The following is a 26,680-nucleotide window of genomic DNA, read 5'->3' as shown; positions in this document are numbered from 1 at the left end:
GTATTTATTTGCATCTATTAAACTCAATTTATGTATCAACAGTGAAACTGAAGCTATAGAATTTATGAAATATTTAAAACAGAGATTGATAACCACCTGGTAACTGTAATATAGAGCCCACCACTCAGCTTTGTAAAATCTTAGTATTCTATCAGAGTTCCTCCAATTTTTTTTACAAAGTTTTCTTTTATATGACATTGACCCCCCCACACCCCAGTTGTAGCCTGCCCTAATCCTATTTCTATCCAGAGGTAACCACTATGCTGAATCTGAGTTGTTTGTTTCATATTTGTATTAGATATGTGTATGTATGGTTGTTTACATGTTTTAAAAGTTCACATAAATGGTATCTTGTCAGACTCATTCTGCAATTTTCTTTTTTGCTCAATGTTGCCTCCCCTACATTAACTCCCCAAGAGATAGGGTCTCACTACGTCGCCCCAGCTGGAGTAAAGCAGCTCAATCACAGCTCACTGCAGCCTCAAACTCCTGGGCTGAAGGGAACTTCTGGCCTCAGCCTCCAAAGTAGCAGGGACTATAGGTGTGTGCCACCATGCCCGGCTTCAATGTTGTTTTTGATGGAAACATACATACATAACTTACCTGCTCTAGATACTATTCTATGCAACTACCACATTTATTTATCCATCTTCTGATGGACAATTAAGGTTATTTCCAATCATGCTGCTATAAAGATTTTTACATACGTTGTGGGAGAGACTGTTTAGAATACATGCCTAGGAAAAAACTGCTTGGCTGTAGGGATGGTACAACTATACTTAGCTTGATAGTATCAAACTGTTCTCGAAAGTTTTACTAATTAAAAGCCAGCAAAAGGCAATGAAAGCTCCATTTGGCTACATTATTGCCAGCACTTGACGTTGTTAAACTTTATGTATTTTCTTCCCCCAAATGATGGACAAGAAACAGCATCTCATGGTTTCAGTTAGCCTTTTCCTGAGTTATTGGTGAAGTTGGATTTTTTTCACTGAAGCTTGTTATACATTCAGCTTTCGTGCCCTCAGGAGGTTTTCAGAGAAGGTGGTACAAGAAGACTTACATGTAGTATGCAGTTTAAATTTTTAAATCCCATAATCAAATTCTAACTTTTAGAGTGAAATGTATAGGTATGTCAGAACTCTAGGTGCTAATATAAGTGAACAATCAATGAGTTTTTAAAATAAAAAATAGAATCTGATTAGCCCTTGAATACTGCATAAGATTTGGATAGGTAGGGAAGAGACAGTGGAGAGAATGCTAAGACAAATACATTTTGAATGCAATAACTTCTCTTTTTTTGAGACACGGTCTTGCTGTGTCACCCAGGCTGGAGTGCAGTGGTATGATCATAGCTCACTGCAGACTCAAGCAAGCCTCCTGCCTCAGCCTCCAAGCAGCTAAGACTATAGACTACACTATGCCCACCTAATTTTTATTGTTTTGTAGAGATAGGGTCTTGCTATGTTGCTTGGGCTGGTTTAAACTAGCCTCGGCTGGGTGCGGTGGCTGATGCCTGTAATCCCAGCACTTTGGAAGGCCGAGGTGGGCAGATCACCTGAGGTCAGGGGTTTGAGACCAGCCTAGCCAATGTGGTGAAACCCCATTTCTACTAAAAGTATAAAAATTAGCTGGGCATGGTGGCGCCAGCTACTTGGGAGGCTGAGGCAGGAGAATTGCTTGAACCCAGGAGGTGGAGGTTGCAGTGGGCCGAGATGGTGCCACTGCACTCCAGCCTGGGGAGCAAGAGTGGAACTCCGTCTCAAAAAAGAAAAAACAAAACCCAAAACTGGCCTCAAGTTATCCTCCTGCCTCAGCCTCCCAAAGTGGCTTATTACAGGCATAAGCCACTGTGCCTCGCCTACAATAACTACTGAATGAAATTGTCTTTAACTTTTATTTTATTGGTGATATTTCTCTTTAGTCACTTGGAGAAAGAAAATATTTTTAGTTACATTTGGAACTTATTAAATACTAATTATTGCCAAAGGTTTTCTGAATTATTTTGTGATACTTTAAGAGCTAGGTAATCTTATTTATTTTAGTTGGCAGAAATTAGACTTAAAAATTTTTCTTAAATTACATCTTTAATTAAATGATAAGTCATCTAAAATTTATGTAGGTGGTAAGCTCTAAAAACATCTTTTAACATTTGTTATATTGCTTCAAATATATTGTGCAGGCCAGGCGCAGTGGCTCACACCTGTAATCCCAGCACTTTGGGGGGCCGAGGCAGGTGGATCACTTGAGGTCAGGAGTTGGGGACCAACATGATGAAACCCTATCTCTACTAAAAATACAAACATTAGCTGGGTGTGGTAGTGAGTGCCTGTAATCCCAAGTACTTGGGAGGCTGAGGCAGGAGAATTGCTTGAACCCAGGGGATGGAGGTTGCAGTGAGCCGAGATCATGTCACTGTACTCTAGCCTGGGTGAGACAGCAAGACTCTGTCTCAAAAAACAAATATAGTGTGCACATAAAAAGTGGTTGTAAAATGAATATCATTTACTTCAGAATGAATAAGATACTTTGCCCCCTACTATTCTTTCTCACCTGCTTTAACTGAAAATGGTTTTTCCAGTAGAAATACTGTTTGTTTCCAGTGTGTTTTGGTGCTCTGAGGGCCCGTAGAGAACACGACCTGAATTGGTAAAGTTCAAAAGTATTTGATGAAGTACAAGATTTTTAAGATCATGGTACATTAATCTATGACATCAAACACAAGCCCCAATTGCTTACAGCAGCAAAATGCTTATGATTAAACACCTTGGGGCACAAAATAAAATATAATATACTTCTGTAATAATTAATTCTTATGAGATAACTCATGATACTTACCCTGTTGTGGCAATTCTTCTCAAAATATATATCAAAGTAGCCAGCAATTGCCTGTTTTTTAAAAAGAGAAATATAAATGCTTACTAAATGAATTACATAATATAATAACTAATTATTGTCTCAAGACATGGCAAAAATGATAAACCATTTCAGAGACTAAATACCTCTTAAACTCAATATTTTTCCTGGAAAAGATGTTATAAGTAAAAACAAAGTAATGTAATTTGGCTTTTCCTCACAGAAGCAACATAATAAAGGTAATAAGGCTAATCAAATAATCAGTATGTTTTATTAGATAAATAATCATGCTAGACCACTGAAAGGTGAACACACATGGAAAGAGAGACTCAGTTGGCCCCTCACTGAGCCTCACTCGCCAACTGAGATGTCCACCCACGCATTAGGCTATCTTGACTTCTCCAGCTGTAGTCAAACATTCAGACAACAGCACCAGCATGAAAGATGCCAGGAAAGGCCAGCCAGGTGCACTACTCAGTTAAGTCCAGTCAGGATTGCAGAATCAGAAACAAACAGATATAAATGGTTTGGGCTTCAAGCCAGAGTTTTGAAATGGGTTATTATACAGCAATAAATAATTAAAACATGCTCTTTTATACAAAGCCAGTTCATTTAATTTCTTCTAGTCCAGTATATCTGTTTTTAAGTACTATGAATATTTTTGTGATGAAATAAAGATGTTTAAAATGTTCCTTATTTTTTTTTCCTGAAAAAATGAAAAATAGTACTCAAATCTTATGTTTAAGCAAGTACTCAAAGGGGAAACTCCAAAGTGAGCTCTAAGGGTTATTGTAATAGTACAAAATATATATATATATTTTTGAGATGGAGTCTTGCTGTGTTGCCCAGGCTGGAGTGCAATGGCACAATCTCAGCTCATTGCAACCTCCGCCTCCTGGGTTCAAGTGATTCTCCTGCCTCAGCCTCCTGAGTGGCTGGGACTACTGGCGTGTGCCACCACAACTGGCTAATTTTTGTATTTTTAGTAGAGGTGGGGTTTCACTATGTTGGTCAGGCTGGTCTCGAACTCCTGACCTTGTGACCCACCCGCCTCGGCTTCCCAAAGTGCTGGGATTAGAGGTGTGAGCCCCTGCACCCAGCCTACAAAAAATTTCTCTTAAAGAAATTAACATATTCAGATAAATACATAATTTTGAGTTTTTTGGTTAAATTTAAATACCATTCCTTTTTCTTTCACTATTGGAACTAGCGGGACTTAATCATTTTTTAAAGCTGGCATTACATTAAGCTTATAAAGTGTTAAAAACAGGACACTGATTTCTTGAAAAATCATGGTAAAGCTAATTTGCATACTCTGCTACTTTTGTTAAAAATGTGACATTTTATTGATCTTGTAGGGTTAATATGGATTAGGTCCAAACCAAACTCAATATTTAACCTTGAGGTTCATTGCAATTTAGATACCAAGAGAGAATCAAAATACTATTAATAATTCTGCCAAATAGAATTATAAAACAATGTAGTACTCAGCCACAGATTATCATAAAAACCATGTGGTTAATTAGAATATTTCTATATAACTTTATCAGTTGATTTCCAGATACTTATGATGCCCCTTCACAGACCAATTCAACGGTTTTCTTATTTATTCCTGTATGCCTGTCTTGTTCACCACTATACTTTTAGTGCCCAGAGCAGTAACCTGGCCCATACGATACAATACAAATATTTGCTGAGCAAATGTGTTTATTATACATTCTATTATGTTAATTACGACAGTATGTTACAGTTTGCCTTATACTGCAATTTATTTAAGAGCAAGGCATATGTGTAACTCACTTCTATGCCCCTTACCCAGTACAATGTTATATAGTAGGTTCTCAGTAAATTTTAGCCAAATTAAAATTTTTAGTCTTCAGTCTCAAATATGGCTAGCTTTATTATATAGCCAGTATACTTTATTAAAGCATTGACTAACTGAACTTGAATGGAACTAATTTTTAACTCTGAAAAGCATGGAACATGTGGGACAAATATGGAAAGGAGAGAGCTAGAAAAGATCTAATTCTGTATGTAGGAAATGCAGAAGTCTCAGCCTAACCCCCAAATTACACATTTTCAGGTGAGATCCAAACCCACATAGCAAAAGCTTAGAGAATTGAACTAAAATTTGAATCACTGGTGCAAGTCTCAGGATTAACCTCTGAATAAAACATGCATGGAAAAAAAAACGAAACCAACAAGTAAAGGCCTAGAGAACTGACCTGAGATTTGAAAAATCTGTAAAAGTCTCAGACTAATCCGTAAACTAGGTATGTGTAAAGAGAGCCTCAAAACAGCATAACAAAGGCTTACAGAATGTGACTGAGACTTGGCTGTCTGCTTGGACACTAAGACAGAACTTATGGTCTGATTTTAACTGGGCTTGACTGTCTGCTAACCACAAACATGAACATCCTTAAGATTTTAACAAGACACAGTTTATACAACATAGCATGCACAACATCTAAGGTACAATCTCAAATTACTCAACATACAAAGAATCAGGAAAATTGAACAACTCTCAGGAGAAAAGACAAGCCACCTCTGAGATAATCCAGATGCTCAAACTATCAAGCAAAACTTTAAGGCAGCAATTATAACTATGTTCCAAAGGTGACAGAAAACACAATGGAATGAATCAAAAGATAGAAATTCTCAGCAGAGAAACCATAAAAAAGCACCAAATGAAAAAATTTTAATTGAAAATTATAATAACTGAAACTTCTGGGTTGAATAGCAGAATGGAGATGACAGGAAAAAAAATCAGTGAATTTGAAGATTAATAGAAATTATCCAATTTGAAGAAGGGAAAAGACAGCAATAAAAGGCATGTTATAGAACCCTGGAGACCTATAGATCTAATGTGTCATTATTGGTGTCCATTGGTGGTCCAGATGGAAAAAGAAAAAGATACTGATGGAGGAAAAAAAAAGTTTTAAAATTCTATATCTAGACAGAACATTTACGAATGAAGGCAAAATATGACATTTTCAAGTCAAGGAAAAGTAAAGAAATTCATTGCCAATAGACTTCCTTTAGAAACATCTTAAAAGAAGTTCTTCAGAAGGTAACCTGGAACAAGAAGAACAGAAAACCCATAGTTCTAAAATATCTTTTTGTTTTCAAAATTTTTAATGTATCTTTTAAAATTCTGTTTTAAACTCATGTAACAGCCTCTCCTCTTTCTGTAATTATAGTTCTATAACTGTTATATTTATTGCCAGTCTTTTTTTTAATAAGAATTAAAATGCTTCTCTTCATATATCTGAAGATGTTACAAAAGCTGCTTTTAAACCCAAATTTTCACAAAAGCTCTTATTAGCTTACTAGGATTTATTTTTCCCCACATTTTGGGGGGAGCTCCCAAAGTACTGGGATTACAGGTGTGAGCCACCACGTCCGGCCACACATGCTTATTAATCTCCAAATCTAACTGTGTATGAATTTCAGTTAATTTCCAGCCCTTAAATAATACAGTGAAGGAAATACTGGGAAGTTCTGGGTAATCAAAAAATAAGTTTTAAGACAAAGAAAAATGACAGATATAGTTAACTTCAGTTGTAAGCACTGGAAAGAATCTATGACAAATATCTGAAATTGCATTTCTGTGAAATGTATCACAGTATCTTTGAGTCCTCAAGCACAGTCACATTTCTAATGAGGTTTGGTTTACAGTAATACTAACTCAGTTCCACAGCACACATTAAACAGAAAGCAGAAGCATGAGGAGAAGTTAGGAAGGAATTCACCTGAAATTCAAACTGTGTGCAGATAATCTATCTACTCATTAGACAGCACTCATACAGCTGAGAAAGTGGAAGATTGTTGCTCTGAAAAAAAAGGGAGTTTCTGGTTTTAAAATGAGTGTTTACCCTGAAACACCAACATGATCTAGAATGCCCCTTAAAGAGACAGGGTTTGTGATGTTTTTTTTCCTTTTCTGTGTGATTCTTATTTTTAAAAAATTTAATTTTAGAGATGGAGTCCTGCTATGGTGCCCAGGCTGAAATCAAACACCTGGACTTAAGGGATCTTTCTGCCTAAGCCTCCTGAGTAGCTGAGACAACAGTTGCATGCCACTAACTCTTAATTAAAAGAGATTAAGAAAAAAAAAACCTTCACTTTTAAAACATAGTAATATAAAACCAAATGAATTATGATTAGTGTTTTTATTTCTGCAAAGCTATTAAATAAGGAATAATGATATAACCAAGTATCAGCCAATTTAGGAATAAATGACTTGTTTTGTCAGGAAAATATAAACATGCCGCTATTTTCAATTACAGTTTGGCCACCTTGCTACCATCACTTTGACAGCCTATCTTAACATCTTTTAAATGTTAATTTCAATGACTATACATTATCTCTGTGGAAGTCATTCAAATATAAGAATAAACAACCATAGGAAATAATGACTAATAGGCAATGACAACAAATAACTAACTGGAGCTACGACTTGACATATGCTCGAAAAAGATCAGAGAGGTTTGAAGGCTGACTACAGAAGAAATTTCTCCTTTGTCTCACGTATATATCTTGTTGGGGCAATGAGAACTGCTGAGGGGAAAAAAAAGCATTAAAATCTATCTGTAGAAGTTGGGTTAATCTGCAAAGGCAAGGTCACAATTAAATAAAATTTCACTGAATTATACCACAGTTAGAAAAATTTATAACTAAAAGTTTAGTTATAAAAGTCCCTTAGAGTGAGAGAAGGGAGATTGAGTGGTAAGTAGTAAAAAAACAAAAACAATGATAGAAGAAAACAGAACGAAAGGAAACTACATATACATAGTGAATTTCTTGATATTTTGTGAGACTCCTCGACAATTACTTTGATGCACATAGGAAAATACAAGCATGGAGCTTTGTTGTACATCTTAAATATTCCTCAGCATGTAATAGTTTCAGAACTCATCTTTTTGTGGATTTCACAAAAAGAAAACTCATGGCATTTGTAAACTGAATCATGAAAAAATCTGTTTTAAGCCACGTTTTGCTTGTTTATATGTATAAAGGTAAATGCAGTTCATTTAATATACACTCATTTGAAGAACAATGATTTGGGATAAAAATGACTTTCTCATGTATTTTGGTGCGATGAATATTTCTTTAAAGAGGACACATTGTGTGTATGTAATAGGATGGCAACCAATGAAATAAGATCAGACTAGACCTTATGAGGAAGAAGGAAATTAAAAATTATCATTATCACTATCACCTGCAGGGAGTAATTTATCATTTCTGTTCTTCATTGGTATCATGTTCCAACAGCATGTGGTTACAGCAGATACAATTAGGCAGCTGGCCACAGAAGTAGGAGGATAATGTGCTTTTGATGGAGTTTATCCAAGCATGGAGATAGAGTGCTTGTAATCCATGCAGCAGAATCACTATAACAAAAATACAATTCATTTTTCGTTGAAGTATTTCTTTCAAAATCTGAATATGGAATGCAAAAGCCAACTGATGAGTCTCAAGCAAGCAAAGAAAGAGTAAGCAGACAATGCATAAAAATAACTGTTATAGCTTAGATCATTGTATATAAACCAAGCAGATGAAAATACAAACATAAGCTATACGAGCTGCCACATAGAGCATGAACTGTGCTAGTTATAACTGGCGTTTAAGAAGACAATCAACAAATATGAAAATTATATATTATGATTTTTTTCCCCAGTTGTAACTATACATTAAATTATGGACTCTTCCTTTTTCAATTAATTTTCTACTGTATCCCAAGAGAAAATCTGCACCTTTTCTTTCTTTCATGATTCCTCTAGGGAACAATACATATTAAGTGCCATATACTTCTCAAGAGATACTGCCAGATTGAGTAGTGGTAAAAAATAGACCAAGCAATATGGGAAGTAGTAAAACAGGCCACAGGTCTAAAAATATTTTTAAAAATACTTTTACTGAAAAACAAACACAATGTAATTTATTTCTGATCTACATAGACTATTTCAAGATAACTGAAACTCCTTTTAAATTTATTTGGGATTGCTTCCTTATAATTTCAAAATTGCTTATTAAAGTGGTTTTAGGGGGCAAAAATCATCTTCAGAGTCTATAACACGAATACTTTCATCTTGACATTTCATAACTTGATACCTCACACTTCTTCCTAGCTATAAACACAAAATTGTTTTACATAACCAATATTCATTGAAATTTACTGATTTATTTTCATTTTAAAAACTGCTTAATACATCATGTACATTCAGAAAAGTGCACATAAGTGTACATCATGCTGAATTTTCAAACTGAATACAGCTGTGAAACCCACACCCAGATGAAGAAACAGAACATCTCAGCACCCTAGTAGTCCCCCTTACGCACCTAGACTCTACAAGGCACCTATGCTTCTGACGACCTATCCTAATACTCTTAAGCAAAGATTCATTTTTCCTATTATACTTCAATATATAGAGAATCATACATCAGGCAGTCCTTTGTGTCTGGCTAATCTTCCTCAATATTGTTTGTGAAATTCATCTACCTTACTGCAAATGATTCATTTTCATGGCTGTAAGGTATATGTGACTATAGAATTTAGTCTACTGCTGACAGGCACTTGAACAGTTTTGGTGAATATACATAACATGGCCACTGGGTATATACCTAAGAGAACTACTGGTATGTAAATATTTACCACTTTTGTTCACCTTTATTCCTTCCTGAATTTCTGGCCTTCCATCAGGGATCATTTGCTGTTTGCCTGAATATCCCTTGGTACTTCCTTTGGCACAGGTTTTTAAGGCAAATTCTTTCTCTTCTTTTCTGCTTATCTGAAAATATCTTTATTTCAGCTTCATTCTTCTTCTTCTTTTTTTCTTGAGATGGAGTCTCGCTCTATTGCCCAGGCTGGAGTGCAGAGGTGCAATCTCAGTTCACTGTAACCTCCACCTCCCGGGTTCAAGCAATTCTCCTGCCTCAGCCTCACTAGAGGTGTGTGCCATGATGCCCAGCTAATCTTTGTAATTTTAGTAGAGACGAGGTTTCACCGTGTTGGCCAGGCTGGTCTTGAACTCCTGACCTCAAGCCACCAGCCTGCTTCACCCTGCCAAAGTGCTGGGATTACAGGCATGAGCCACTGTGCCCAGCCAAGTTGTCCAGCTTCATTCTTAAAAGAAATCTCAGTTGGGTTAAACTCAGGGTTTGCAGTTATTTTCTGGCAGCACAGTGATAATGTCATCATTACAATTTCTTCTGTTTGTCTTTTTTTCTTCTGATTCCATTGTTCCTCTCCCCCGCTCCCCCAATTCCATTGTTCCTTGTGCACCTGGCTAATACAGGACATCTGTATTAGTTAGGTGTACAAAGCGGACTACTAGGGTACCGAGATGTTTTGTTTCTTCATGTGGGTGTGGGTTTCACAGCTGTATTCAGTTTGAAGATTTACCAATTATAGAAATTATCTACTAGTCTACTTAGCTCTTCTTTAAAGGTAATTCCAGCATCATAGTTCCACCAACTTTGAGATTTTTCTTTGGTTTCTGTAGTTTTACTAGGATATGTCTAGGTGTGGGTTTCTCTTCCCTCTTTTAAACTGAGATATAATTCACATACCAAAAAATTTACCAATTTAAATTGTACAATTCAACATTCTTTAGTGTACTCAGTTGTGTAACCATCATTACAATCTAATTTTAAAAACATTTCATCTCCCCCAAAAGAAATCTTCCATCCATTCTCTTCTTGTCCAGTCTGTGTCTACAGATATACCTATTCTGGATATTTCATTTAAATGGAATCATATAAGAGATGGTCTTTTGTGACTGATTTCTTTCACTTAGCATAATGTTTTTAAGGGTTAACCATGTTGTATCATGTTTCATTCTTTTTTATAGCTGAATAATATTCCATTGCATGGATATGCCAAATTTTACTTATCCATTCTGTAGTTGATGGACATTTGAATTACTTCCATTTCTTAGCTATTATGAATAATGCTGCTGTAAACATTTGCGTGGACATGTTTTCACTTCTCTTAAATGTACACCTACATTTGGATACAATTTTAAAATTACACTATTTAGGTTATGTTGTACTTCTTAAATCGTTGCTTTCATCTGTTTTGGAAAATTCTTAGCCATCATCTCTTTAAATATTGTAACATTCTCATCCTCCTTTTCTCTGGGATGCCCATTTACATGTATATGTAATTAGACCTTTTCTTGTATCCATGTTATTTCTTGCCCTTCCCTCTCTCTCATTCTTGCATGTCTCCAGGCTTCTTTCTGGACATTTTCTTCTGCTGTAAAATCCAGTTCGCAGATCTTCTCTACATTAATACATGAAGATCTGCTGCTCAAATCATATTTAATTTGGTCTTAGAATGTCTGTTCGATTCTTTTCCAAACCATAGTTTAAAAAATGTTTCCATTTGTTAAAATTTGCAATATTTTTTCTCTTTCAGTTTAGTAAGCATAGTTTTTCAAAATCTAATTCCTGGAGCACCTAGAGCTCTGTTTTTATTGTCTACTGCTTCAACTGGTTCTTGATTCATGTTGTTTTGTGTCCTTGTGTGACTGATTACCTCTGAATATGTTTTGAACATTAATATTTGAAAAACTTTGTGAAAATAATTTGAAACCTGTAATAATCTTCTAGAAAGAATTTTTGTTTCTGCAAGGAACCTGGGGGCATGAGCAAACCGAGATCTTAATCTAATATCAAGGTTTGAGATTTCCTGGACCACCCAGATGACCTGAAGCTGTGCTGTAGTCCATGCAAGTGTTCATTTACTTCTCTCATACCTTATTCTTGGGCACAGTCTTTACGGTCCCAATGCAAAGTGCTGCAAAACTATTAGGGTCCCATTTTGTATTCCTACCCATGTGAGCAATATCAAAAGGGCTACACAAGTCTTTCAGCTCCTTCCCCTGAATTGGTAAATGCCTATAGGGCAAAAGCAGCCCCAAATGTTAGTCTCATTTTTCAGATTACCTTCTTTTCTGAGTCTTGGCTTAGTAGTACTTCCTTATTTGTTAACTTCAAACAGATAGCATTTAACATTTTTTTGGCATTTGTAGCTGTTTTTGGCAAACGGGTTTCTCCATTTTATGTGGCTCACCACTACAAGGAAGAAGATTATTCACTGTATTGCTTTTTCCTACCTAAGGCCCCCTACCTGTATGATAAAGACAAACCAGAGACTGGACAATTTACAAAAGAAAGAGGCTTAATTGGACTTACAGTTCCACGTTGCTGGGGAAGTCTTACAACCATGGTGGAAGGCAAAGAGGAGCAAGTCATGTCTTACATGGATGGCAGCAGGCAAAGAGAGTTTGTGTATGAAAACTCCCCCTTATAGTAAACATCAGATCTTGTGAGACTCACTGTCATGACAGCAGCACAGGGAAGACCTGCCCCCATGATTCAATTACCTCTTACTGGGTCCCTCCAACAATACATGGGAATTTAAGATGAGATTTGGGTGGGGAGACAGCCAAACCGTATCACTGTAACACTCCCCCTGATTCCTAAACTAATTTGTGATGTCTCAGTTTAAATATTATTTCCTCTGGGCAACCTTCTTTAATCCCAGAATAGGTTATAATACATCCATTAAATGTTCCTGCACTCTTTGTAATAACACTCACTATGTTTATAATACTTTTTGTTCAATGTCTTTGTTCACTTGTAGATCCCAATAGCCCTTTAAGGGCAGTCTTACCATTTCTTTGTTTGCCTCTGTATCCTCACTGCCTAAGCATGCCTGGGCATGCTATCTAAATGGTGAAACTGCACAGAGTTACAAAGGCATGAAATATCCTGGAATGTGCAGGGACTATAGGAAATCAGTATGATTTATTAAGTAAACTATTTGTTAAATGATAAAGAGATATGGTCGACCTGTCCCAACCTTTGGTAAAAGGAAATGATGATGCTTTAACTTATAACTTCCTATTTTTAATTCAAAACTGATATCGGATGCAACTACTTCAGAGAAATATTCCCTCATCCGTACAATTAATCACTTCCCACTAATACAATACATATGGTATTAGAAAGCCACACTTAAAAACCTTAAAGAAGAGCAGGAATCAGGGAAAGGAAGAGTATACAAGGCTACGGGTGTCTTTTATATGCCTCTGCTATTCTATTATAGAGCACTACATTACAATTCTCCATTTATGTTGGCCTCTCCTTCTAAATGAATGTCTTTAGGGCTAGAAATTTCATTTTCATTATTTGTTGTATTCATAGTGCCTAGCACAGAAGCCCACACATAGTGTTCAGTCCATGTTTGAATGAAAAGTGATGTTGCATAGTATTATTTTTTTCAATCTCTGCCATTTAAAAAGGCTTGCAGCCCACTGCTTCTCTAGATTTCTCTCCTCCTGCTCCCTCACACATCATCGGTTTTCCACTGCTTGATATCAATGATTACTGTTTCCTTATATTCCATTTTTTGTGCTGCATTCCAATCTTCCCCCAAAACTATCCATGCAAAGGCCCTATGTTCCATTTCTAGTTCCTCAAATGACAGAAGATACTATCAGTTGTAAGTAAACATTATATTTTAATTTTAAGAATACATTTGTTCACCTGAACAAAAGAGATACATTGAATTTACAAATCAAGGCAGAATAAAAAAATTAGTTTTATGACTGCTGAAGAGGTTTAAAACTGAAAACTATTAAAACTCATTTTTGTGTCTAGGTGACCAAGTTCTACCAAATGCTACTTGTCTTTACAACCCTTCAATAGTATAAATTAAGAGATGGAACACTGAAAGAACAATTTAACAGACAGTAAAAGGGGGACATATAGAAGGTGTGATATCCCCTATTTTCTGAAATGAATAGTTTTTTTTTTGCTCTTTTGAAAAGTAAGGTAGAAAGATAGCTACCAACTCACCACCTAAGCCCTTCTGTTGTGTTCCTGATATATAGGGGGGGAACTAAAAATCTGGCAAATATTATAAGGTTTTTAGAAGATCTTAATGCCAATATTCACAATGGCGTCTGTCAGTGCTAAGTTAAAATAAGTCTGAACTTGGGAAGATTACTTCCTTATAGGTCATTACTCCACGGGTAACCGGCTGAATCAAAAAGGAAAATACCTGGTCAAACTCATTTCTTATCACAATCTAATAATGTTCATTGACAGCCTCTGTGATAAGTCTAGGGAGAACCCCTCTGACATCTCTAATTAAGAGTCCACTCTTATTGATTATTTGATAAATACACTATTTTGTGCTTATTGCTGAACTTCAGATAGATATGCTAGTCCTGCTTGAGTGTGATAATTTCTCAGAATTTATTGTCCTTTAACATTGCTGATTTCAAGCATAAACCTATACCTATCTAGAATTAAATGATTTTAATATAGCTTACGAATTTTAAGATTCCACTCAAATTGTATTTTAGAACAATTTGATGTTCAAATCCTTTTATAATATCACTCCATTGCAGGCTTTAGAATCAGAATTTTTAAAAATGCTCATACAATTTCTTTAATGTCTCCGAAATTTAAATAATGAATTACAGAAATTCAGAAGCATTATTTTCAGCATGGCTTTCAAAACAGGATCAGGCACACGAATCTCTATTAACTCTATGGACAGGTTATTTCACTCAACTTCAGGCTTCCTCATTTTGTGGACTTTTGAATTCTCTCTGACTAGGTTTAAATACGATTTCAGTATTACAGGCGATTCCTCCCACTATTCTAGGCAACGAACATATACCTAAAAGTTTTCCAAAGCAGGAAACGTATCTTCCTAATAATTTTTTCATAATGGTAATGTTCCAAAAAGAATAGACAGAAAAACTAAACACAAATAATGGGTTGAAAAAAATACAGATTTTTAAAAGGCTAAAATCCTCTGGGGTCCAGTTTCAAGGGCTCTTGACTCTCTAGGGTTGGAAAAATGAAGGATAAAAGGAAGTCAAATGGAAATAAATTTTGAGAGCAGTGCTTAAGGTGCACCTGGACTTCAAATATGGAAAATATTAGAACTAGACAGAATCCCTCTGAAAGAAATAAGACAAAACATTATTTTATAGTACTCATATTCTGCAGAGGATAAGTCACATGGGAAAAATCTCAAAATTACCTTGGAAAATCTCTTAAAATGTCATTTTAGAGACTAACATATAAACTATCTCTGAGTAAGTTCAATACAACCCATTCTTTAAGCAATGGTACAAATCACCATTTCTTTGGCTGGGCTCCAGATGAAGTAGATGGCTTATAGTAAGTGTCAAATACACACTTTTATAAAGACAATCACATGCAGTCTAGCAAGATGCTCATCCTACAGAAATCTACTAAAGAAACAGCAGATGTGTTTCTCACATCATGCTCATTTTGGGGCACATGTTCACAATTAAAAAGGAGGGCAGAATCATCTGTACTACTGAGACCATTATTTCTCCCAGACTTTCTTTTTTTTACCTGAATGCTTGCAGTTAATTTGCATAAATTATATCTGCATATGATGCTACTCCACTGGATTTCCTTTAAAAAACAAGCTTTTGGAATCCAACAGCCTCAAGGAATAGCATAGGTTAAAAAAATACATCCTCATTCAAGAGTGATTTATGTAATTTTATCATTGTTTAAAATGCTTTGTTAAATAGTGTCAGCAGCATATTTTGACGGATATTTTCAAAAAGTCTTCCATAAAATGTTCTTTGATTCCTACTCTTACGTATCTGGGCCAAATATGTCACAAGTATGACTTGACAAGACAGGCCACAGAACTGTGTTTCAATTTCCTACTGGATATCACTACTTACATAACTCAAAGGTATGAAATTCAACATACTGATAATTGAGCATCTGATCCTCACCTCTAAATTTGCTCTTCCAATTTTCTTTGACAGACAGGACCATAATTTTTCAAATTGTATGTGTAAGAAACCTTGGAGTCATCACTGATACTGAGAGCAATGGGAGTTATTGCCCTCATTCCCCATTATCTAACTCATTTTCAAGTCCTGTCAATTTTATCTCTTAGGTAACTCATGAACAAGTCCGCTAAAACTGCCATTGTGTAAGTCACTGCAAATTCTTGCCTGAGCTACTAGAATAACCTACACATTGGCCTCCCACATCCACTCTGGTCTCCTCTTTGTTCTCCATATTCTAGCCACAATCTTTCTAACATCCACTCTGGTCTCCTCTTTGTTCTCCATATTCTAGCCACAGTCTTTCTAAAGGGCCCTTCTGATCACAACACTCTGCTTAAAAAACATCACAACTGAAACGGCCAAATAGCACAAGGTGCTTTCCATCTCTTAGCACTATGATTTACATGTCCCAGCCATCCTAGGTTTCTTTCAACTCCTTGAACCTATCAAATTACTGACCACCAGACAGACACTTTTTGGCTTTGGTAAACTTTTCAAATGAAGTATTATATACAAGCAAAAAAACAGATTTCTAGCTAATGCAAGAACCACTGGTTTTACAGAGAACACACATACACACACAGAGAAGTGAGCAAATCATTGGGATACAGCTCAGTGAACTTTTTCAAGGTGAACACACTTGTATAACCACTACCCAGATCAAGATATGGGCCACTCCTAGTACTCCAGAGACTTCTTTTATGCTCCTTTCCAATCAAGTCACCCCACAAATCGTAACCACTATTCTGATGTCCATGACCAGATGGATCTCGAACTTCTGGCTTCAAGCAATCCTTCCAAATGTTGGGATTACAGGTGTAAATCACTGCACCCAGCCTTTCCCCCCTTTTTAAATCAACTGTTCATGAAATTCATCCATGTTGTGCTGTATTGCCAAGCTCATCTCTTTTTCAATGCTGTATTTTATTCCGTAAATATACCACATTTACCCATCCTACTTTCTAGCTTGGGGCTGAAGAAGGCGGCAATGGACATTCTTGCACATTTTTTTTTGGTGAACGTGTCAACATATTTCTGTGTGTGTATCTGGACCCAGGAGGGAAATGGTTAAGACACAGGGTAAACATGTGTTCAGCTTTGGTAACTACAGCAGGTGGCTGAGATATACAGAAATATCTTTATCTCAGTGCAGTACTTTTGCCTCGTCACTCTTAGGCATTTCTTATTGTTGTGAGATTCTTTAAACAAATAAATGCTATCAAAAATTTCAAACATACACAATTACAGAACCTCTGACGAACCTATCACCTATATTCAGCACATATACTTCACCTATTCTCTTGAGCAAATACCCTATATTATGTCATTTTGCATCTGTAAAAAGATGGACATTTTCTTAGATAACTAGAATGCCCTTATCACGTGTAACCAAATGTTCAGTAATTCTTTAGTATTATCTAATATCCATAGGGTGAATATTTTTTTCCGCTGAAGGGTGGTGATTAAAATAGGGTGAATTTTATTATGTTTCCACTATTAATGCCTCCTGAATAGAGGAACTATCGGTTTTGGCTTGTTACTACATTCCCAATACCTCTCAGCTCCTAGCATATGCTACTACTCAAAGAACATTTCCCAAGAATAAACGAAGAGATGTAAATGTTCGCACCATCTAAGCCCAGCTACAAAGGTTCAGGTTTCAGAGAAGGGTACAAAGTTCAAGACCATACTTTAGACCACATGGTCATTCACAAGGAGGAGCCTAAAACCAACTGTAGAGATGGGATCACATAATGAGAAATGTTCTCCCCCAAGACATAAAATTTACTTAATGAAGCCTGTTAAAATATATACCAGATGTCCCATTAAAACATATGATGCAAGTTCAAGACAAATCTTACTATTTCTAAGCAGCACAGATGTGTTTTAATAATTAGTTTCGTTAGCTGATTAGCTTTGCAAGGTCAAAGGTAGGTCAACTTACAACAAAAAGTACTAAGAGCTAATTTAATACCTAGAAATAAGCTTAGAATTAGTGGGATTCTGCTGTCAGAGATTTTCCAGAAGCATTATAAGAAGATTTAAAGAACACAATTGCAAATAAATGGGCTAATCTTGAAGTTTTTTCTTAAGCCATTAGAAAAATTTAAAGCTTAATTAAAAAGTAAAATGAAAACAGAGTATTATGACTAAGAGATCACTGGTTTGAATTGTAAACATTTTAAAGTTTCTTTTAATAGCAATTGCATTAGCCTTAAAAAACTGAGTAACTGAAAGACTTGTTTTGATTCCATCCAAAGCTAAATATTGGAGCCTCTTAATATTTAGCTCTATCATTTATCAAGTAGTTTTTTTTTTTTTTTTTTTTTTTTTTTTTTAAAGAGATACGGTCTCACTCTGTCACCCAGGCTGGAGTGCAGTGATACAATCATTGCTCGCTGCAGCCTTCAACTCCTATCAAGTAGATCATCAAAGAATTGAATTGAGAACTGAAAGGTAACATAAAATTTACTCTTATTTCACTAACTTACGTTTACTTTCATTTACCTTTCCTAACTTTATTTCTGAACTTTCTAAAATCCTAAATATGTAGGCCCAGATTTATTTTCCAGTTTGGGCTTTAAAAAGCAATTTATCCAAGGATGACTTCTAATTAGGATGTAGACGGTTATAAAAGACCCTCACTCTGACATAACAGAAAGAAAACACTAGACTGACTAAACATTTCTCATTAAAACCACAGAGGAGTCTTACTTGCAAATAGGTCTAAATAACTGTCTCCAGAGGGGAATACATTCTTCCTAGCTGAGCAAAAACAGCTGCTTTCATACCTGAGGGCGTTTGCCCAATGCTAAGGGCCCATGTGGTGGGTAAAGTAGCAAAAATGCCACAGGCACAAGAACTTTGCTGGGACAAGGAAACAATAGCCAGGCCCAGTGCACTGGTACACTAGTATAGTGCCCTGGAATTTGGAGAAATCCAAAAGGCAGAGCTCGTCCTCTCTTCAAACCAATTCTCCCTCGTGTTACTTATTGGAGTGGATGAAGCTGGTGGTTGCGCTGCAAAACAGGAAGAGAGGGGGTTTCTCCTAAGCCAAAACCTTCTGTGGCCACACAGTTCACTACCTCTATTAATATGACATTACTATTCAATTATCTGCTATTCCAGAAGCTACTGCTTAGAAAGAAGAAGGTATTTGTTTCAGGTACCTCAAGAAAATCTATTTATTTGAACAACAGATTTATCAACGGATCCTCAGGAGAGTAAATACCCTACCCTCAAGAACAGATGACTCACTACGCTGTTTACTCTTCAAGACTTTTTTTTTTTTGAGGCGGAGTCTTGCTCTGTCACCCAGGCTGGAGTTCACTGGTGCTATGTCGGCTCACTGCATCCTTCACCTCCAGGTTCAAGCAGTTCTCCTGCTTCAGCATCCCGAGTAGCTAGGACTATAGACATGCACCACCATGCCTGGCTAATTTTTGTATTTTTAGTATAGACCGGGCTGGTGTTGAACCCCTGACCTCAGGTGATCTGCCTGCCTCAGCCTCCAAAAGTGCTGGCATTACAGGCATGAGCTGCTGCACCCGGCCAAGACTCACTTTAAAACCCACCCCTCGATGTGTCTACCAGTTCTCAACTCATGCCAAATCCTAATCAGGACCTTTTCCCTCCAATGCACACAATGAAAGACCTGCTGAGAATTTCATAAATATTCTCATGTCCTTCCTCTGAGATGCTATTAAGACTGTCAATGTAGTGGTCATCCTTACTGTAATAAACCATAAACTCAGCTTTATTTTGATGGTCTTCCCAAGAACTCGGCCAGAGGGAAGGGCTTGATCTTGTGCTTAAGACACTGGAAATCAAAAGGGATCGACCCCTCCCCCTAGCTAGCCAGGAGATATTCTTCTAAGGGAAAATATTACCTACTCTAGTCTGTATTATTCTTTTATACAATGTCTAGCATAAAATATGAGAACAAACTGGAAAATGTGACCCTTAAAAGGGAAGAGAAGCAAAATTGCAGATCACTTGGCGAATTAGCAAATTACATCTTAAAAGAATGATTATAAATGTAAAGGAATTCAGATAAAAGATGGATCAAACTGGTTAAAGAGATAAAAAAACTCTAAAAATGAAAATAGAAGTTGTACAACTAAAAAGTATCTGAAATAAAAATATTTATTGGCTAAAAATGAACAGCAGAAAGAATGCAAAAAAGAAATAATGAATTAAAAAGTAGGTGAAAAAAATTATCTCAGAGGAACTTATGAAGTGACTACCACACTTCAAGCTTTTCCTTTATTTTGGGAGGGGCAAAGTTTTTCACTTCCTCATGGAATGTTAGCTGTAAAATTTATTAACTACATTTTGCCTCCAGAAACCCAGTCCCACACCATGCTTGGTGTATCTCTATATTTAAATCTTTACATTCATATTAAAATGTTCATAGTACTTGCCTCCTTTCATTTAAGTGCCTTTCCAGGGCAAAGAATATGTTTTGTTTTGTTTTTGAGATGGGGTTTTTGCTCTATTGCCAAGACTGGAGTGCAACAGGGCGATCTAGCTCACTGCAACCTCTGCCTCCTGGGTTCAAGCAATTCTTGTGCCTCAGACTCCCGAGTAGCTGGGATTACAGGCACCTGCCACCATGCCCGGCTAATATTTTTTGTATTTTTAGTAGAGATGAGGTTTCACCATGTTGGCCAGGCTGGTCTTGAACTCTTGACCTGAGGTGATCCACTCACCTCAGCCTCCCAAAGTGCTAGGATTACAGGCATGAGCCACTGTGCCCCGCCATGTTTTGTTTGTTTTTATGTGCCTGCTTTATAGACAAGTACTTGGCACATAGTCAGCATTTAATATTTGTTTAAATCTGTTAATGTAAAGATTTAAAAGGCGGTGGCTCATGACTGTAATCCCAGCACTTTGGGAGGCTGAGGTGGGCAGATCACCTGAGCTCTGGAGTTCAAGACTAGCCTGGCCAATATGGTGAAATCCCATCTCTACTAAATACAAAATACATCGCTACTAAAATACAAAAATTAGCTGGGCGTGGTGGCGTCTGCCTGTAATCCCAGCAACTGGGGAGGCTGAAGCAGGAGAATTTCCTTGAGCCTGGGAGGTTGAGGTAGCAGTGAGCAGAGATCACACCTCTGCACTCCAGCCCAGGAGACAGAGCTAGACTCCGTCTCAAAAAAAAAAAAAAAAAAAGACATTAAATATCTCTCATGACACTATTCGAATTTATGAAGTTTGACAGAATCCAAAATAAAGGACTTTAAGTAAAAACAGAGTCATGTGCCACACAACAATGTTTCAGTCAGTGACTGCATATACAATGGTGGTCACATAAGATTATAATACTAAGGGGGCCAAGATGGCCAATTAGAAGCAGCTGCAGTCTGCAGCACTCATAGAGAAGAATGAAAGCGGCAAATGAATTCAGCAACTTCATCTGAAATATCCAGGTTCTTGCATTGGGACTGACTGGGCAAACATCTCAACCCACAGAGAAAGAAGAAAAGCAGGGTGGGGTGATGAACCAACTGGGAGCGGCACTGTAGAAAGTAAAAAGTTCCTCTTCAAAGTTTCCCTTCTTGTTAAAGGATAATAATAATAAATGTTAGAAATAATAATTTCTTTTAAAGACTAAGTTTGTTCAAGCCTCCTTGCTTCATGCTAATAACTCTTTGTTAAGCCCTATCCTATGTAGCTGTTACACAGGCTCACAGGCAAGTAGTACATTCTATGTCCTTGTACCTTAACCAAGATATTTGTGCAAGATGCACTCACAGGCATGTCCCAGCTTGCAGCCTACCCCTTCCTTATTTAAGAATGTTATTACTTTTCTAAGTCCTTTAGTAAACAACTTCCTCTTTTCCTTTGTCCTTCCATTGCTTTCACCTATTTAGAAAAGTTTAAAATTATTAGCCAGTCAGGTTTTAGTTTAGATTGTGAGGTCTGGCTCCGGCCAATGGAAACAAGACATAGTAGCAAAGATAAGCTGTGTAAAAGACATACATTGCTTCCCTCCTTTGTTCAAGTGTGCTCTTGCCATTGTTCTATCCGCAAGGAGCACCCTTTCTGCAGAAAGTAAAATTGCCTTGCTGAGAGAACTTTTTGTCTAAATGCTGATTTTTCCTTGCAGTACTGAAGAACAAGCATTCTAACAGCACGAAGCCAAAGGAACACTCAGTCCCAGCTAAGGGAAGCGGTGAGTGATTGTGCAATCCTGCCTAGGAAACCACACCTCTCCCATGGATCTTTGCACCTAGGAGATCCCTTTGTAAGCCATGCCACCAGGGCCTTCGGTCCAATACAGAGACCTGTATAGAGTCCTGGCAGAGCAGCCGCTGGGGCATACACAGAGACTCAGGAGTTTTGCATACTCTGGCCCCAGGATTCCTGGCAAGGCCAGAGATCTGTCCCTAGATACTCTTAGGAGGGGAATTGAATCCAGGAAGCCAAGTAATGTAATTCTGTGGGCCCCACTGGCTTGGAATTCCAGTCAGAGAGGTTTGCCTGAGAAGGACCAAATTCCCAGGGGGAGGGGCGGCTGCCATCTCTGCAGTTCTGTCAACTTGACTATTCCAGCCTGCCAGCTCTGGAGAGTCCAGATGGTCTGGACAAGGAATGGTCTCCCACAACACAGCACAGCTGCACTACCAAAAAGGAGCCAGACTCCTTCTTTAAGTGGATCCCTGATCCCACTCCTGCTACCTGGGTGAGACCTCCCAAAAGGGGTCTCTAGCCACCTCCTACGGGTGCAGTTCAGGATGGGAACAGGTCAGTACCCTGCAGGGATGGAGCTTCCAGAGGAAGGAGCAGGCGCCATCTTTGCTGTTTTGCAGGCAGGGATGGAGCTTCCAGAGGAAGGAGCAGGCTGCCGTCTTTGTTGTTTTGCAGCCTTCACTGGTCAAACCCTGTATGACACTTGGTATGGGAAAAACTGAGGCAACTAGTGTCTGGAATGGACCCACAGCAGCCCTACTGTTAAAAACAGAAAACAACATCAATGAAAAACCCGACACAAACCCCATTCAAAGGTTAACAACCTCAAAGATGAGAAAGGATCAACACAAAAATGCTAAAAACTCAAAAAGCCAGTGCCTCTTTTCCTCCAAATGACTGCAACACCTCTCCAGCAAGGGCACAGAACTGGGCTGAGGCTGAGATGGCTGAATTGACAGAAGTAGGCTTCAGAAGGTGGGTAATAACGAACTTTGCTGAGCTAAAGGAGCATGTTGCAACCCAATGTAAAGAAGCTAAGAATCACGGTAAAACATTGCAGGAGCTGTTAACCAGAAGTAAAACCTCCTCAGCAAAAGAAAAAGAATTGAAATCATAACAGTCTCTCAGACCTCAGCACAATCAAATTCACTCAAAACCACACAACTGCATGGAAATTGAACAACTGCTGCTTAATGACTCCTGGGTAAACAAGTGAAATTAAGGCAGAAATCAAGGAGTTCTTTGAAACTAATGAGAACAAAGAGACAACATACCAGAATCACTGGGACGCAGCGTTAAGAGGGAAATATATAGCACTAAATGCACACATCAAAAAGACAGATCTCAAATCGACATCCTAACATCACAACTAAAAGCACTAGAGAACCAAAAGCAAATAAATCCCAAACCTAGCAGAAGACAAGAAATAACCAAGATTAGAGCAAAAGTGAAGAAGACAGAGACACAAAAAACCCTTCAAAACATCAAAGAATCCAGGAGCTGGTTTTTTGGAAAAATTAATACAATAGATAGACTGCTAGCTAGATAATAAAGAACAGAAGAATCAAATAAATACAATCAGGAATGGTAAAGGAATATTACCATGGTCTCCACAGAAATACAAAAAACCATCAAAGAAATACTATAAAAACCTGTACATAAACTAGAAAACCTAGAAGAAATGGATAAATTCCTGGATATATACACCCTCCCAAGACTGAACCAGGAAGAAATTGAATCCCTGAACAGACCAATAATGAGCTCTGAAATTGAGGTGGTGATAAATCGCCTATCAACACCCCCACACCCCTCCAAAAAAAGCCCAGGACCAGGTAGATTCACAGCTTAATTCTACCAGAGGTACAAAGAGGAGCTGGTACCACTTCTACTGAAACCATTCAAAACAATTGAAAATTGAAAAGGAGGAACTCCTCCCTAACTCGTTCTATGAGGCCAGCATCATCCTGATACCAAAACCTGGCAGAGACAAAACAAAAAAAGAAAACTTCAGGCCAATACCCTTGATGAACATCAATGCAAAAAATCCTCAACAAAATACTGGCAAACTGAATTCAGCAGCACATCAAAAAGCTTATCCACTGCAAACAAGTTGGCTTCATCCTTGGGAGGCAAAATTGGTTGAACATACGGAATCAATAAATGTGATTCGTCACAAAAACAGAACCAATGACAAAAATCACACAATTATCTCAACACATGCAGAAAAGGCCTTCAGTAAAATTCAACATCCCTTCATGTTAAACACTCTAAATAAACTAGGTATTGGTGGAACATATCTCAAAATCTAAGAGCTATTTATGACAAACCCACAGCCAATATCACACTGAATGGGCAATAGGTGGAAGCATTCCCCTTGAAAACAGGCACAAGACAAGGATGCCCTCTCTCATCACTCCTATTCAACATAGTATTGGAAGTCCTGGCCAGGGCAATCAGGCAAGAGAAAGAAATAAAGCATATTTAAATAGGAAGAGAGGAAGTCAAATTATCTTTGTTTGCAGATGACATGATCCTGTATCTAGAAAACTCCATCATCTCAGCCCAAAAGCTTCTTAAGCTGATAAGCAACTTCAGCAAAGTCTCAGGATACAAAATCAATGAGCAAAAAATCACTAGCATTCTCATATACCAACAACAGGCAAGCTGAGAGCCAAACCATGAATGAGCTCCCATTCACAATTGCTACAAAAAAATACCTAGGAATACTGCTAACAAGAGAAACGAAGGACCTCTTCAAGGAGAACTGCAAACCACTGCTCAAAGAAAACAGAAAGGACACAAACAAACTGAAAAACATTCCATGCTAAGGGATAGAAAGAATCAATATTGTGAAAATGGCCATACTTCCCAAAGTAATGTATAGATTCAATGCTATTCCCATTAAACTACCATTGGACATCCTTCACAGAATTAGAAACACTATTTCAAAATTCATGTGGAACCAAAAAAGAGCCTGAATAGTGAAGATGATCCTAAGCAAAAAGAACAAAGCTGGAGGCATCATGCTACCCAACTGCAAACTACAGTACATGGCTATAGTAACCAAAACAGCATGGTTATTGGTACAAGGACAGACACATAGACCAATGGAACAGAATGGAGAGCTCAGAAATAAGACTTCACACCTTCAATCATCTGATCTTCAAAAAACCTGACAAAAGCAAAGGGTTAAGGAGTCTCTAATAAGTGGTGTTGGGAGAACTGGCTAGCCATGTGCAGAAAATTAAAACTGGACCCCTTCCTTATGCCATACACAAAAATTAACTCAAAATGGATTAAAGACTTAAATGTAAAACCCAAAACTATAAAAACCCCAGAAGAAAATCTAGGTAATACTATTAAGGACATAGGCACAGGCAAAGATTTCATGACAAAAATGCTGAAAGCAATTGCAACAAAAGCAAAAATTGACAAATGGGGTCTAATTAAAGAGCTTCTGCACAGCAAAAGAAACTATCATCAGAATGAACAGACAACCTACAGAATGGGAGATTTTTGCAATCTATCCATCTGACAAAGGTCTAATATTCAAAATCTACTTGGAACTAACGCAAATTTACAAGAAAAAAAAACATTAAAAAGTGGGCAAACGACAGGAGCAAACACTTCTTCACATGTGACCAAGAAACATATGGAAAAAAAGCTCAACATTACTGATCATTAGAGAAATGCAAATCAAAACCACAAGGAAATACCATCTTATACCAGTCAGAATGGTGATTATTAAAAAGTAAAACAGATGCTGGTGAGGTTGTGGAGAAGGAGGAACGCTTTTACATGGTTGGTAGAAATGTAAATTAGTTTAACCGTTGCGGAAGACAGTGGCGATTCCTCAAAGACCTAGAGGCAGAGCTACCATTTGACCCAGCAATCCCATTACTGGGTATATATCCAGTGGAATATAGATAATTCTATTATAAAGATACATGCACATGTATGTTCACTGCAGCACTATTCACAATGGCAAAGATATGGAATCAACCTAAATGCCCATTAATGGTAGACTGGATAAAGAAAATGTGGTACATATACATATACACCATGGAATACTATGCAGCCCTAAAAAGGAACGAGATCATGTCCTTTGCAGGGCCGTGGATGGAGTTGGGAGCTGTTATCCTCAGCAAACGAATGCAGGAACAGAAAATCAAACACCACATGTTCTCCCTTATAAGTGGGAGCTGAATAACACGAAAACATGGATACCTGGGGAGGCAACAACACATACTGGGGCCTGTTAGAGGGAGGAGGTTGAGAGAAGAACAGCTAATGGACACTGGGCATAATACCTGGGTGAGGGGATGATCTGTACCGCAAACCACTATGACACACGTTTACCTATGGAACAAACCTGCACATCCTGCACATGAACCCCAGAACTGAAAAGCTGAAGAAAAAATTGTAATACCATATTTTTACTGTACCTTTTCTATGCTTAGATACATAAATACCATTGTTATAATTGCCTATAGTTGTAAATACAGTAACATGCTGTACAGGTTTGTAACCTAGGAGCAATAGGCTATAGTATATAGCCTCGGTGAATGGTAGGCTATATAATCTAGGTTTTTGTAAGTATATTCTATAATATTTGCACAATGACAAGACTACATAATGATACATTTCTTCACGTATATCCCCCTCATTAAGTGATGCATGACTATTAAAGAAGCAGACTTTTTAAATTCAGATGTTTATGTTTAACAACTGTAGTAAAAGAAAAATTCCTAGGAAAAACA

General features: G+C 37.4%; 1 protein-coding gene across 2 annotated transcripts in view; it reads right to left on the bottom strand.

Annotated features, from left to right (window-relative positions):
* The window catches only part of PRMT3 (protein arginine methyltransferase 3), a 124,466-nt gene that overhangs the window by 12,760 nt on the left and 85,026 nt on the right, over positions 1 to 26,680 (bottom strand). For both annotated transcript variants that reach the window (XM_003254315.3, XM_030828848.1), the window contains 2 exons: positions 2,836 to 2,886; positions 2,551 to 2,638 (listed from right to left, as the gene is read on the bottom strand). In XM_003254315.3, the coding sequence (XP_003254363.1) occupies positions 2,551 to 2,638; positions 2,836 to 2,886 (139 nt within the window). The remainder of the gene's footprint in view (positions 1 to 2,550; positions 2,639 to 2,835; positions 2,887 to 26,680) is intronic.

The sequence above is a fragment of the Nomascus leucogenys genome, chromosome 15 (genome assembly GCF_006542625.1).
Source record: "Nomascus leucogenys isolate Asia chromosome 15, Asia_NLE_v1, whole genome shotgun sequence".
Classification (NCBI taxonomy): Eukaryota; Metazoa; Chordata; class Mammalia; order Primates; family Hylobatidae; genus Nomascus; species Nomascus leucogenys.
Note: the sequence above shows the minus strand (reverse complement) of the source record. Positions and strands in the feature narration are given on the sequence as shown.